The sequence below is a fragment of the Aegilops tauschii genome, chromosome 7, assembly GCF_002575655.3.
Source record: "Aegilops tauschii subsp. strangulata cultivar AL8/78 chromosome 7, Aet v6.0, whole genome shotgun sequence".
Taxonomy (NCBI): Eukaryota; Viridiplantae; Streptophyta; class Magnoliopsida; order Poales; family Poaceae; genus Aegilops; species Aegilops tauschii.
Window position 1 is genome coordinate 8,948,710 of NC_053041.3, and position 14,623 is coordinate 8,963,332.

General features: G+C 44.5%; 1 protein-coding gene across 1 annotated transcript; it reads right to left on the bottom strand.

Annotated features, from left to right (window-relative positions):
* Window positions 1-8,553: 8,553 nt before the first annotated feature.
* On the bottom strand, window positions 8,554-14,373 carry LOC109785492 (uncharacterized). The gene is made up of 12 exons (XM_040395441.3): window positions 14,124-14,373; window positions 13,552-13,619; window positions 12,640-12,644; window positions 11,782-11,858; window positions 11,609-11,692; window positions 11,156-11,195; window positions 10,640-10,685; window positions 10,113-10,171; window positions 9,926-9,993; window positions 9,625-9,735; window positions 9,485-9,549; window positions 8,554-8,957 (listed from the first exon to the last, which is right to left on the bottom strand). Exons 1-12 carry the CDS (start codon window positions 14,177-14,179, stop codon window positions 8,878-8,880), a joined length of 759 nt encoding a protein of 252 aa, XP_040251375.2. The 5' UTR covers window positions 14,180-14,373; the 3' UTR covers window positions 8,554-8,877.
* Between the last annotated feature and the right edge of the window lie 250 nt (window positions 14,374-14,623).

The following is a 14,623-nucleotide window of genomic DNA, read 5'->3' on the forward strand; positions in this document are numbered from 1 at the left end:
TAATGATGTTTTAAAAATACATATATGCAAAAGTTAGATTTTTAGAAAAGTTTGTAAAAAATACATCAAAGTTAGGAAAATTTAGAATGTGCTAAATATGTCAAAAATGATGGTTAGATTTTTGTGGTTGTAAAAGAGTTAATGATGTTAATTTTTGCGGTTGTAAAAGAGTTAGGAAAATTTAGAATGTGCTAAATATGTCAAAATTGTTTTTTTGTTCATAGAAAGTTTTTTGTTCATAAAAAGTTTTTTGTTCATATACAGAAAGTTTTTATATATGACTATGGATATATGAGCAATGATGATCCATGGATGTATGCATTGATATATATGAGAAACGATGTTCATAGAATATTTACCAAGTATATATGTATTTTTGTTCATAGCATTTTTTTTCCATTTATATATGTATGTGGCTATAGATGGATATATATGAGAAATGATGATCCATGGAAAAGTTTTATATATGCAAAAGTTACATTTTTAGAAAAGTTTTATATATCTAGCTAGGAAAGGAAGAAGAAGAAAAAGAAGGAGAGGAAAAACCAAAATAAGAAGAGGAAGAAAGGAGAAGAAGAGGAGAGGAAGAAGAGGAGAAATAAAAATGAAGAGGAAAAAAGAAGAAAAAGAAGAGGAGAAGAAGAAAAAATAGATATTCTATTTTTTCTTCTTCTCCTCTATTCCTTTCTTCTTCTCCTCTTTTTTTCTTCTTTTTTTCTTCGATCTTCTCCTCTATTCCTTTCTTCTTCTCCTCTTTTTATTTCTTCTTTTTTTTTCTTCAATCTTCTCCTCTTTTTATTTCTTCTTCGTCTTCTTATTTTTTATCGGATATGTCGTTGTCGATATACCCCGTGTCCCGATAACTTCAACACGAGGGGGGGTTCGACCTACCCCCTCCCCGATAACATTATTTTCCCATGTATGTATGTCGTCGTTGTCGATATAACCCCCTCCCGGATAACTTCGACCATGATAACTTATACCACGAGAGCACCCCCCCCCCCCCCCCCGGCCCTCTCGCTCCACCAAAACTCTCGAGGACACCCAAACCCTAGAAAAAAACGATGTCGGTCTCCTACCCCCTCCCGCCGCGCCCCTACCCTTGAAGCGTTGCCGAGGCCACCCCAAACCCGGAATAAGCTAGGTCTACGTTTGCACTAATATATCCACCTGCTGTCATGTTTGTGTAATAATTGCCATGTTGTAATATTTGCAGAAACAATGGAGCACGGACGAGACGAGGAACCAGAAGAGGTGTTGGGGGACATAATCTTAGCCGGAGGTGATATCTTGTCGTATCTTAACGACAATGATGATCTGGAAGAACAGGGTGAAGAAGCAGGCTACGGTGATCGAAGAGTGGAGGAGGAAAGACATGATTATGATGGCTCCGGTGACCCAATGCTGGTGCAAGAAGGAGCCCGTGGTGACGGCTCCGGTGACCGAACAGAGTCCGGCCAGGTAAATATATTAGTTAAGCCTGTGCTGACTAGCTAATTGATGCATTCATTGTTTTGGTATGTACACATATTAATTAACTCTCGTCTTTCTTCTTTTTTCTAGCCCTCCGGATCGAGCACAACTTCGGTAAAGAGACGAGGCCCCAAGAGAAAGTTGCGCTCGGATGAAAGGTTTGAGATTACAGCAATCGCGCGCGACGGCCAACCGATTGAACCCATCCGGACAAAGGAAGCATTTGTTGCTCAGTGCGGGGTTCTTGTTAGGGACAAGATCCCGATCAGCATCCACCAATGGTATAAGCCTAAGAAGGAAGACCCTGAGGTGTCTTATGTCAATGATATGCAGAAAGATGATCTTTGGACTGAGCTGAAGGCAAATTTCACCCTACCGCCAGAGGAGGATCCGGAGAAGCCAGTTAAAGAGCAATTAATCAAGTCTCATGCTCTTAAGAAGATGGCAGACCTATTCGGGAGGTGGAATAATGAGCTGAAAACGTTTGTCGACAAAGAAGAGACACCAGAATTCATCGGCCGGTATGAGAAGATCAGAGATCACTGGCCCGCATTTGTGGCCCACAAGACATCGGAAAAGAGTAAGAAGATGTCAGCGACAAACAAGAAGAATGCTGGGAAGAAGAAGATTCACCATCGCACGGGGTCAGGTGGCTACCTCAAAGCCCGGCCTAAGTGGGCCAAGGCTGAGAATGATATGCTTGATAAAGGGATCGAACCAGAGACATTGAACTGGCCAGACCGTTGCCGGACTTGGTTCTTCGGGGCTGGCGGAAAATTGGACCCTGTATCAGGGAGGTGCGTTTGGACGGACGAGCTTTTGAGAATACCAGTCAAGAGGCTTCAGCACTATATCGATGCAGCGCAGCAAGGGACGTTCGTTCCAGACAGAGAGAACGACGAGCTCACAATGGCCCTCGGGAATCCTGAGCACCCTGGACGGACACGAGTTACGCCAGGCTCCGTTCCGTGGAAGGCTGGTTTTCCGGACGCAGGCGGTTACAAAAGCCAGGAGAGGAGGAAAAAAGTGGAGCAGACCCAAATTCAGAATCTGCACGAAAGGGTTCAAGCGCTAGAGGAACGAGACGCCAATCGACATGCCGAAACTACCCCCGAAGCTACCCCACCATCTCAGCGGAGAAGCAGCGTGGCTTCCACCGAGCTGCTTCAGCCGGAGCATGTCTTGACGGCTCCTGCTAGCTACCCCGTGGATGCTATCACGGAGTCTCAACATTGCCACCTTGTGACGCAATGGCAGAACTTCAAAGTCAAGGCGGCTGTTGGCTCTGTTTTACCTCCTGAACCCGGCGCAACCTACCACTGCCGGCCGATTCCAGAAGGATATGCTAGAGTGATGGTGGATGAAATAACGGAGGGATTTGAGGACCTCCGGCTTGACCACCCTACCGGTGAAGGGGAGACTCGGCTGGGTTCTGCTCTGAAGACTCCATGCCTATGGCGGAAGGAGCTCATCAACCTTCCGAACTGGACGCCTCTGGCGAGTAAGGGCACTCCGCCTCCTCCTCCGCCTCCTCCTCCGGCGAGTGATCAGGGCACTCGGCCTCCTTCTCCGGCGTGTGGCGGCACTCCGCCTCCTCCTCCGGCGAGTGATCAGGGCACTCAGCCTCCTTCTCCGGCGCGTGGCGGCACTCCACCTCCTTCTCCGCCTGAGCCGGCGCGCCAGAGCAGCCAGCCTCCTCCTTCTTCGCCTCGTCAGCAAGGGCGGAAGAGACCCGCCGCCGCTCCGGCTGCTCCGGCGCGTCGTAGTCCTTCTCCTCCGCCTCGTAAGAAAGGAAAGAAGACAGCCGCAGCCGCTCCGTCTGCTCTGCCGGCGTCTAGCAGTACAGCCTGAGGCGGGAGGCAATACAGATTCGGTCCTTCTCTGAAGACTCCAGAGAAGTTACCATACGAGAGGACCGAGGAGGAAACCAGGAAAATCGTGCGAGCCGAAGTGACGAACTTCTTTGAAGGGGTGAAAGCAAATAAACATCCACCTCCGGAGGAGAAGGTAGATCCGGTGAAAGCGAAGCGCACTCTGGCTGCCCTGACAAAACCACCAAAGTCTCCGCCGAAAGGCAACTATGAGCGCATTATTGCAAAGACATTTGCCGAAGCGGAGCGGTCGGGAAGTACTGTTAGTGATCAAAGGTTAAAAGAACGACGAGCTGGGAAAAAAATTGCCTAGCTCGGCGAACAAGCGAACCAATCGTGCCCCCCGCTCAAGGTGTCTAGCGACATCGTCTCTAATGATCCGAGGATGGTGCCCGATTATAGCAATCTTGGAGATTACCTGCCCAATGATGTACATTATGATATCTTGGAGGTGGACGAATACAAATACCATTACGGGAAGCCTCTCGTCAAAGATGAAAGATCTCTAACAACGATGATGCGAAGATTACATGATTGGTACATGAAAACCTGCAGAGAGTCTGGGGGAGGGATACTTTGACGCTGAGAGTTAAACCGGAGCATGACCTCGTTGGAATTGAACTGTTGAATGTTCCATTTGAGGAGTTCTTCCAGTTTTTCAATCAAAAGGCCCTCGATAAATCAACGGTCACTTGCTACTGTCTGTAAGTAGTACTACTTCTGTCATTAAGTCTCTCTATATAGGTCAGCTCTTTCATTGCATATATTTATAATTATTCTCACTATATTATGCAAATTGAAGATCGCCGAATTAAAGAAAAGACAAATCGGTGATATTGGGTTCATTAACACAAATCTCATAGATGCAACTGAGGTTAAATATCATGCCGAAAATACCGAGGCCAACTTGCTACGATCGTTGGTAATAAATGAAAACAAAGATATAATACTCTTTCCTTACAACTTCAAGTGAGTGTTACTGTCTTGTGCATATTCGGTTTCCCTTATTAGTCCAGGTTATAGTAATGTAATTGATGACTTATGCATGCGTGCGCAGCTTCCACTATATTCTCCTAGAGATTAAGCTTGAGCAGGGAGTAGTAACCGTCTTAGACTCGAGACGAAAAGATCCCCAGGACTATGCGGACATGACTCAAATGCTCGAGAAGTAAGTTAAATCGATCATTATCCACCATATCAGCAACTTTGTTCATTTCCCGATATCAAGTAATTGTTTTTTTTGTCTGGCAGGGTTTGGAGAAAATTCACCAAAAAAGCTCCGGGACTGCCGAAGAAGCTGCAATTTAAACACTCGAAAGTAAGTACTATAGTAGCATGTTCCGCGCATCTCCTAGTGATTCAAGCGCTATTTCATCAATACCATTTAGCATGCTTGCTTATCAGTTTGATTGACCTCTATTTCTTGTAAAGTGGTTGTGGCAGGAACCCGGGAATAATTACTGTGGATACTACGTTTGCGAGTCCATCCGCTACACGACCTGTGAGCGGGGCTACTCTGACGAACAATATGAAGTGCGTAAGCAATAATATTCACAATTTTATTTTATTACCATCATTTGTGTTGAGTTTCATTTATTCATATATATATATATATATATATATATATATATATATATATATATATATATATATATATATATATATATATATATGTATTGACCCCCTTCTTCAAATTAGATGTTTCGGAAGCGGGATGAACTCCTAGCACCAGATCGTATGCGAGCAATTCAAGAGGAATTGGCGGCATTCTTCCTTGACCACGTGATCGCTGAAAACGGAGAATACTATGTGGACCCTGTGTTCTTATAATTTAATTAGGAGATTATATTGTAAGAGATAATTATTGTATATATGTAGCCGGTAGTGTCGGATAGATATACGAGAACTTGTTGTTCGACCAATCTCTCGAAGAAGGAGAGGTGGTCGATATCACTTCTCTCTGTATGCATATGTTCATGACGATCTTCTGTTTCCTTCATTTGATTACTAGCTAGCGTGTCTAGTCCTCTCCATAAGTATATAGTACGTAGCGTCGACCAAGCACGGAGATAAGAGAGGACACTTCTCTCTATTAATTAGCTAGCTAACACAATATATGAAACACCTAAATTAACCCCCCAAAACCCCCAAACCCCCCCCCCCCCCCCTTTCAAAAAAAACCCCAGCCCCTGAAATGCTGACGCGTGGATGCCTATTGGTCCCGGTTAGTGCCACCAACCGGGACCAAAGGCCCTCCTGCCTGGGCTCGCCGCACCGGCCACGTGGAGGCCCATCTGTCCCGGTTCGTGTAAGAACCGGGACTAAAGGGTTAGGGCATTAGTAACGACCCTTTAGTCCCGGTTCAAAAACCGGGACAAAAGGCCCTTACCAACCGGGACAATAGGCCCTTTTTCTACTAGTGATGGTTGCAGAAGCGGGGAGAGGAGGTCGCGCCGCCGTGCTGGTAGCATCTCCGGTGGACAGTTCCAGCAGCTCTCGGATGGCTTATCCATGGCGGCTTTCAACTCCGGCTCGCCGGGGCGAAAGGAACCTGCAGCCGCGGGCAGCGGAAAGAAGTGGGCATGGCGCTGACGTTGAAGGTATGGACCTGCGCGGTATTGGGGCTAGCTGGCGGTGAGATCTGAAGGGGGAAGAGGAGGGGCGTGGCCACTTCCATGCGTGGACGCGGCTGAGAAAGAATTTAGGAGGAAGAAGGGGATCGGGAGGACGAAGGTAGCGAGGAAGAAGGGGATCGGGAGGAAGAAGATAAGGCAGGGGCAGGGGCGTCACGCGAGGCGTACGATGGCCTCGATCGCGTGCCTCGCGCGGGACCGGCCGAAAGTTTCGGCCGGTGCGCCGGGTAGAAACGTTTCTCAAAGGAAAATGTATTTTCAAAAGAATATCCCAGAGATAAAACGACAAGTCAATACCTATTATGAATTGGACATGGTTAGATAGTTGGCAATACTCTATATCGCACTTACATGACCTCCTCATGCTCCGCGCCATCTCGCCGGCGCACCGACGCTGAAGCTGCTGCCAAGCAAGCGGCAGAACAACATCCTCATGCTCCGTGTGATCTCGCCGGCGCACCGACGCTGAAGCTGCTGCCAAGCAAGCGGCAAAACGGCATCGTCATGCTCCGCGCGATCTCACTGGCGCACCTACGCGGAAGCTGCTGCCAAGCAAGCGGCAGAACGACCTACTCATGCTCCGCGCGATCTCGCTGGTGCACCTACGCTGACGGTGCTGCCATGCAATTGGCCGAACGGCATGATAACAATGGAAGACGTATATGATTGCACACTTAATCGGCAGGAGGAATACGAAGCATTATCTATTTAGCTACTAGCTGGATTGATGTTAATGATAGTGCAAGCTATAGCCCACACAAGTGTGTGAGCGACGATGTCGGCTATGGTAGTGACAGAGGCACGTGTCGTGGGGCAAGAATGCAGCGGCTTGGCTGGGTGGTCACTGACTCGCAGTTGAGGCGGCACCGTAGAGTTGACTCAAGGAGTGAACACGATCTGGAGCTTCGGCTGATCACAACACAACACTCATGGTACGTGAACATGTGTGCTGATTGATTCTTCATTGCACCAGCTACAACATGGGAACATACCAGCTAGGTTGCATATGTTTTTCCAATGGGTTTTTTTCTGCTAGGGGTATTGTATTTCTTTTATCTTTCTCTATCGGATACCACACAAAACATTGTAGATGGGATATGCATGATGCATGTGTGTGATCACTTGGTTGTGAAGTATTTCTTACATAGATGGCCAATGTGTTGGCCTTTCTATTATATACTTCCTCCATCCCGGAATTAGTGTCGCAGATTTAGTAAAGACTAGCACATATGCCCGTGCGTTGCAACGGCAGATAAAATAATATGCATTTAAAGTCAGTGAGAATTATATATGTATGCAAAACCCTGTGCGTACATGAAAAAGGAACATTTAGCTTCTCGGGTTCATCGTGTGTGAAGGAATCAATCCGCTATTTTTTTATTCATTGATCAAGGGCATTTAAGAGTTTTGTTACATCATCGTACGTTAGAGCTTGATGCGGGATGTTGTGGCGGCGCCGGTGGCGGTGGATCTTGGGATCCAGTTTACGAGCTCGTGCAGGGAACGCATGTCGGCCGGAGCTTTCTTCGGCGTCGACCGCGCTTGATGCGGGATTGCGACGGCGGTTGCCATTGTATGGGCGACGACATCAGCTGACGCGGTGGTGGGTGCTCCCTGTAGCACCCGGAATCGGGGCGGTGGCCCCTCTTCATCAACGGCGGCGGACACCGGGGTCATGTGGGCGACTTGAGTCTGGATCTCGAGGTGGCGACAGCCTTCTGAGGCTGGTGGCGGTATGGGACGTCCCTTCCATCAATAGATCGGGTTCGATGCGGCTCGGCAGGTGACACATGTGACTCTTTCGGAATTGTTAGGCAGTACCTGTCGTCGGCAGGTGAAGCTACCAGGTGGATGTGCTACCGGAGGATGTTACGCACAATGTCTTATGTGGAGACGCACGATGGCTATGGTGGAGGGCTCATGCTTAGCCTGTTGCTGTTGGATCGAAGGTGGTGCGGCAATGGCGGGAGGCGGGCGGTATGGGACGTCTTTATCTTCCATTGTCTTCCCCAGAGGTATCTGAATATCGAGACGTTGGTAGAAGGATAAGGGCGGATGGTACAGGAGGCTTCAATGACGATTTTATGCACTTCGGTGGAAACACAAGATCTCAGATCGGGCTATGTCATGTCGCGCCTGCGTCGTGTGCTTGTTGAAGGTGGTGGATCGAAACTTGGCTTTGGGGATGAGAATCCAGAGTTCAACCTTGTGGTGGACTCGCCATCATTGGTGCACGTCCGGCGTTTTCTTCTTGAAGGTATAGCCTAGAAGTTGTGTATTTTTTGTCTCTGTTGTGTCTTGTAACATATGGTTAGTGGCTATCTGGGGAAGTTGTTGTCACAAGGTATTTGGCCTCAGGGTTTGCTTTTCGTTTAATTAAGCACGACAAGCTCGTATGGTTAGCTCCAAGTTCCAGCGGACTGCGTCTAGATATTGACCGGTAGCCAACTGTTCGAGGTATAATGCAAATGTAATATCAAGTTCATCACAGTTTTTTGGTTTAAAACTAGGCAGGCTAGCTGATATAGATACAGTAGTTCATCACCGAACCTCTCCAGCCAGAACACTGATACGGATACAGAAGTCAATGTTTGCTGGAATTGTCCTTCACTCCTTCAGTGTAACACTAAAGTAGACCCACGAGTAGTTACATTCATTTTTCTTTGACTAACAGAGTAACAGGCATCTCTAACAGCTACTAACGCGATGTGAAAATGAAACAACACGGGCACACATAATTACAGATAGCGCACCTACATTGACTTGTAGTCAAAGCACATCAAGGGTCGGATTTGCAACGACTTGCTACTCCACTACGAATGGCTTTATTACAAGATCCGTGCTCGTTTTTTCCCCGAAAGAGCATGGAAGAACCTTTTGTAGCCACTAAGATAACCAGATCATGGGAACATGCCTTCGAGGAACTCTTCGAAACCTTCATCCTTGTTTGCTGAACTCCTTGAAGAAGCTCCCTTCCGACCTGCAGCATTTTTGCAAGAGTAAGTTTCATGCCGCTGGAATCTATGGCATCCCCAAATCCCCAATGAACAAACACAAGATGCATGCATGAGCACAGAATAATCGACAAAGCCCAAGGCTGTCGCAGGTTCTGGTGAGCCCAATGCAGGCATATGTTCTACTGAGCGCAGAGCCATGACATTTGCGCACATGAATAAACACAAGATCTGTGTTCCAAATAGGCCTTATTTACAAGGCCCGAGATCAGCCGTGACCTGGGCCCATTCCCAGGTGGAAACCACACACACAATTACCCTGAGTCAAGTGAACTCAACATTTAGGTGCCAAATATCTTGAAAAGTGCTGTTCGGATTTCAGGAAAAAGGATGGTGCCAATAGGCCACAGGGATGTTATGAAAACCCTGTTTGAGAATTGGCTGCCTGAGGAGTACAGTAGCCAAGCAAGCCATTAACTAAGCATTAGACCCCTGCCCCCCCAACCCAACAAAGTGCATGACCAGTATAAAAGGCGTATGCAATCAGCTGTACCTTTTTTCTTTCTTCTATCTTTCCTGGCCTCATCCTCAGAGGTATCATCACTTTCTTCATGTTCTCTGCAGTTTGAACAGAGTCAAAGAATGTAGTGTAACAAAATAATGGGGTTGGACAAGAACAAGAACTTAAGATACCTCTTTCTCTTGTCCCTGTCTTTCAACTCAATTTCCTTTTCACCGTAGGGATTCTCCTCCTTCTCTTTCTCTTTCTCCTTCAGCCTCTTATAAGCAAGCTTTTCTGCACATCTTTCATAATGTACTACAATCAGGCTAAATAATCAATTGGGCACTTGCTTGAACAAAATGAAAGCACAAAAGACGAAGCAAGATTCAGTGGTCCAAGGAAAAGTTAAGGAAATATAACTATCATGGTAAGAAAGAGCAGTGCCAAATCTGGTTCAACTAAATCCTATTATGGAACAGTGGATTTACTAACCTCTTGCAAGCTACCAGCTTCACTAGTGCTTGTTTCTGCTCCCCTGCTTCAACATAAGAAAAATTCACCTGAAAATGATAAGAGAAAAATGTAAGTGCTACAAATACAGCTGAAACAGTTCTTTATAAACGTGTTTTGTGTTTTGCACATTTTAGCATGAGCAATAGGATTTTAGTCAAGAACATACCTCATAACTACCTAGCCCATGTTTTTCATCACAACATCTATTGCCACAGATAAATTGCCCTGCAAAAGAGCATATTCTGACCATTGCTAAAGATTTTGTATTGATTCTGAACAAGAAATATCCGATCCTGTTTAAGCAAATATACAATTTTCAGAAGAAAAAAAACAAATTCTGTATTTTCTACCACCTTAGTATAATTAGAAAAGAAAACTACAATGATGGCTTCCAAAATTTAGAGATTCAGTTATGATTTGTTTTTGAGTTTGGTGGTAATTTGGTGCAAGCACCCCAACTGCACTCAGACATACAGCTAAATAAAAGAAAAGTATGCCTAATAGTGTAAAGAAATAAAGCTTTAAGCTCAGTAACCTTTAATTACAATTTCTTTAAATACCCTTTTAAGTTCTAGACTTCCATTTGAATGGTCTGTTACTAGCAACAGAATACTGATACAATTTAAGTTCAGTCATACTTTCCAGAGAAATGATTTTAGATGGAAATTAATAGATGGGGTTGCTTAAGAATACCTTTGCCAGATATCACTTCCTTTTCTGTTCTCCATCTCAATCCAATCTGCAGGAGAATATACCCTTGTAAGATGGGATTCATATCCAAAACTACAGATGATTTTAGAAGGGAAAAAAACTGGTTGCACATCCATTCATCATCCTGCCACTGAAAATGCACAACTGCCATATCGTTAAGTTGTTCACTTCTATTTTACAAGGGTGCGTGCCTGCCAGAACATAATATGAAAAATGGGCAGGTTGGAAAACATGGTTCTTGCAATATGCACATTGATGCAAATTCACAACCAAAAAAACAATTTTCTAGTTATTCTTGCATGTGCATTAATTTTATGAAATATGAATTCATCAAGGTCACAAGAGTCACAATTGGAAGGACACTGTTGTTGCCTTTAGATGTACCTCCAAAAGTCATGCCATGCATTCTTCCTTTTGTATATCATTCAAGACTAAAGGAGAAACTACATGTTTACATCAAGAAACATTATTCACTGACATAGGGTTAAAGCACCATACCTTGCCTTTTTTAAACTCGGTCATGTCAGCAATGCAATACCTGCCTCAAGTTAAGGACCATAAGCACACTATAGTTAAGTCTTACAAAATTACAAAGAATAGCGCACACATCAAATACAGCTCCCATTTGTACAAGCAATGATCAATACTGGTTGACAGAAAGCACAAGTTCATGAGGCACTGAGGTGAAACCATGAAGCACTTAAGTCTTCATGCAGAAGAGCATACCAATACAGAGGACAGCAAGAGATATATGCCCTTTACAGGTTTAAGATACATTCACATGCTTTATGCCTATTTACATTACCAAACTATTAAATAACTATATGTAATGACATTAGCATCAGCATACATGAACTTGTTATTTCACAAAATTATCCAAAAAATATGCCATGTACTGACATGTCCTCATAGAAAGAACAATGCAATATAAAATATACTAAAAATGGATACTCTTTAAAAAGCTTGTCATAGTAACGTTTGACCAGCCTCTTCTCCCAAGTTGAATCCATGTCATCTTCCTCGGAAAGAATGAACCTTTCAAATGATAGAAGAAGAGTGAGGCATTTATGAAATTATGAGTTTCCTAAAACCACAGGCATATGTTAATAGGACGTGGTTCAGACCTGTATCCTTCTCTCAATGTATCTTTATCAGTTTTGATGGGCAGACTGTTATCCACATTTTTCTCATGGCCATAAAACTGACTGTTGAAAGGTAAAGACATATATCAGTGGCACACAGAAAATGAATGATGGATATCATGTACGCTAAGGTTAAAAGAACTGTAAGGTTGAGTGTCTGATCTCCAATTCTTTCTACAACGAAGGGGTCTATTCTTTCATTCCACTATTTTGTGAGATTGGGATGCATTAAAAAAAGTTTGGCAATGAAGTGATGACCTATCTATGTGTTGACATTTGGCAAAAAAAATGCACCATTGCACAAGACTGGTTATCAATATATTGGAGACCAGGACATAAATCCTATGTTAAAAATGCATATTAGAATGTTATCTATATTAAGCTAGGTAACAAGTTATAGTAGAAATACACAATCCATGTATGGATGAAGGTAGCCCCCAATTATTCCTTAAGTAGAGGGGACTGTTCAACATTCAGTTCCTTTAGGAAACCAAGGCTGAGCAAATAAATAGCTCATTATATGCCATTGCCCCAGTTTCCATTTCACTATGAAAGGGCAACTCAATCATGTATCCACACTTTACATCGGGACAAGGTAACAATATATCACAATTAAAGGTACTACTAAAGCAAGCTCACCAGCATACTGAATGATTGTAAATTGTAATCAACTACAATGGCAGAAACCTATACAGGTAACCAGATTCTAGTGTGATGGTTGCTCAATTCAACACAGAATTCAGCATTTGAGATGACTAGCAATAACAGGAGCACGAGAAGGCTGCGGGATCAATTTCGGAGAATCGATGGCTATGTTTGTATGTGGAGTTACAGCAGAACTGCAACTGTTTTTTGCATACTTGAAAGTTATTACAACTTACACGTGTCCTCTGTTTTTTAACACTATTAGTGCTACCAATTATAATTTGTCTTGCCTAACTCATGATTCATTACCATGCCATTTTATTCCCAAACCATTTTGCTCAACCACAAATAAATGCCTTAACCAACACAATTCCAGAATCAATCAGCAAAAAGGGGCAGTCGTTATGTGACCTGTCTATGGTTGACACTGGGAAAAAACATAAATCCCATATTAAAAATCCATATTAGAATGTTGTCTGTATTAAGCTAGGTGACAAGTTACACATAGAAATACAAAATCCATGTATGGATGAAGGTAGCCCCCAATTATTCCTTAAGTAGAGGGGACTGTTCAACATTCAGTTCCTTTTGGAAACCAAGACTAAGCAAATAAATGACTCATTATATGCCACTGCCCCAGTTTCCTTTTCACCATTGGGACAAGGTACAAATATGTTAGACTTAAAGCTACTCTAAAGCAGGCTCGCCAGCACAATGAATGGTTGTGATCAATTACAAAGCCAGAAGCATATATAGTAGTTGTGGTGTGTGGGATGCTGAATTCCATACAGAGGTCAGCACTTGAGCTAATTAGTAATAACACAAGCACAAGAAGTTTGCAGGGTCAATTTTGTATGTGTGGTTACATCAGAAATGCAAGTTTTTAGTGGACTTGTAAGATATAAATTTTGCCTGTTCTTTGAACCCCCACCACCAAGAATAATTTGGTTTACCTAACTCGTGATTTCGTTACCATGCTATTTTATTGAAAAAAAAACCATTTTTGTCAACCATAACCAAGACAAATCCATAGTCAATCAGAAAAAATTGGGGCAAAGATAATAACAGCATGCTTTTGCAGGAAACAGCAGCAGCAGCAGATCATACCGTAATCCTTCATGAACTTCTTATGGCGATCGTACGTGTTGAGCCCCCGGATGTGTGACTGGTACTGCCTGCATTCATCAAACCCACATCCAGAGCAGCCTATGAACCACACGCAAACTAACGAAAAGATCGACCCAAAGGCCGAAAACCATTGCCTTCGATTAGCACGCTAGGCTACTCTAACTTGTACAAGGCAATTATGTGCCAAGAAGTAAATTACACTTCCCGGGCACGATTATTTTGGATATCACCAAGATAAAAAATAAAAGTAGTAAACCGTGCAGAACATTGTAAAACACAGCATTACTTGTGCAGGGAGATTAGTTTGTGTATCCTCGAGAATTAAAAGTAGTAAACCATGTGAGGATTGTATCCTCAAATAATTAAAAGTACTACTAAATCATGTGAGCATTTCTCGTTAGCAGTCTTAACAACACGGAATTTAGAATTAAAAAAAAGCTAGGGTTTTTTTTGCCGATTGGAGCAGAAAAAAATCAGATTAAATCGACGAGTAATAAATCGAAGAAGGTAAAGAGAGGGAGGCAACGATATGGGGCGCCAGAGATCCTTACATCCTCCTCTCCTCCCTGTCGAAGATGGCGGATTTGAGCCGCCCCAGCGATGCCATCGCGCTCTCTCGCCCACTCCGCCTCGCCTCGTCTGAGCCCCTCAGCAGCCGCGGCCGGCGCACGAGCACCAGCCCACCGGCAGGATGCCGCGCCGGGGTTTGGGGGAGGATGCTAAGCGAGCGGTGGCGGCGACCGGACGCTGGAGGCTGGAGCCTTGAGGTGGCAGAAGAGAACCACGATGTGGGCCGCGGGCCGCTCTTGGACCAACTTGCCTCGTCCGCTAGAGCCCATCTGACGGGCCGGCCTTTTTAGCAGCGGAGCACAAAGGACCCCCTATTCAAAGGGCCAGCCCACCTCACGGGTTGATGAACGATGATGATGATTCATGGATGAGTCGGTGGGAAGTGGAAGTCGGAGTGTTGAGTTTTTGTCAATCCAAGAATTTTACCAGCTGGGGTTGGGCAAGTCCGTCCCTTGGGTGACGGTTAGCGTAATTGTTGGAG

What these genes read in the sequence shown, in the direction of transcription:
- LOC109785492 (XM_040395441.3), bottom strand. Translation starts at nt 14,179, where the DNA reads ATGGCATCGCTGGGGCGGCTCAAATCCGCCATCTTCGACAGGGAGGAG. An exon ending in AAGCTGGTAGCTTGCAAGAG is followed by an intron (nt 9,736 to 9,925) that starts GTTAGTAAATCC and finishes ACATTATGAAAG; the next exon opens with ATGTGCAGAAAAGCTTGCTT. An exon ending in AGATAGAAGAAAGAAAAAAG is followed by an intron (nt 8,958 to 9,484) that starts GTACAGCTGATT and finishes AAAATGCTGCAG; the next exon opens with GTCGGAAGGGAGCTTCTTCA.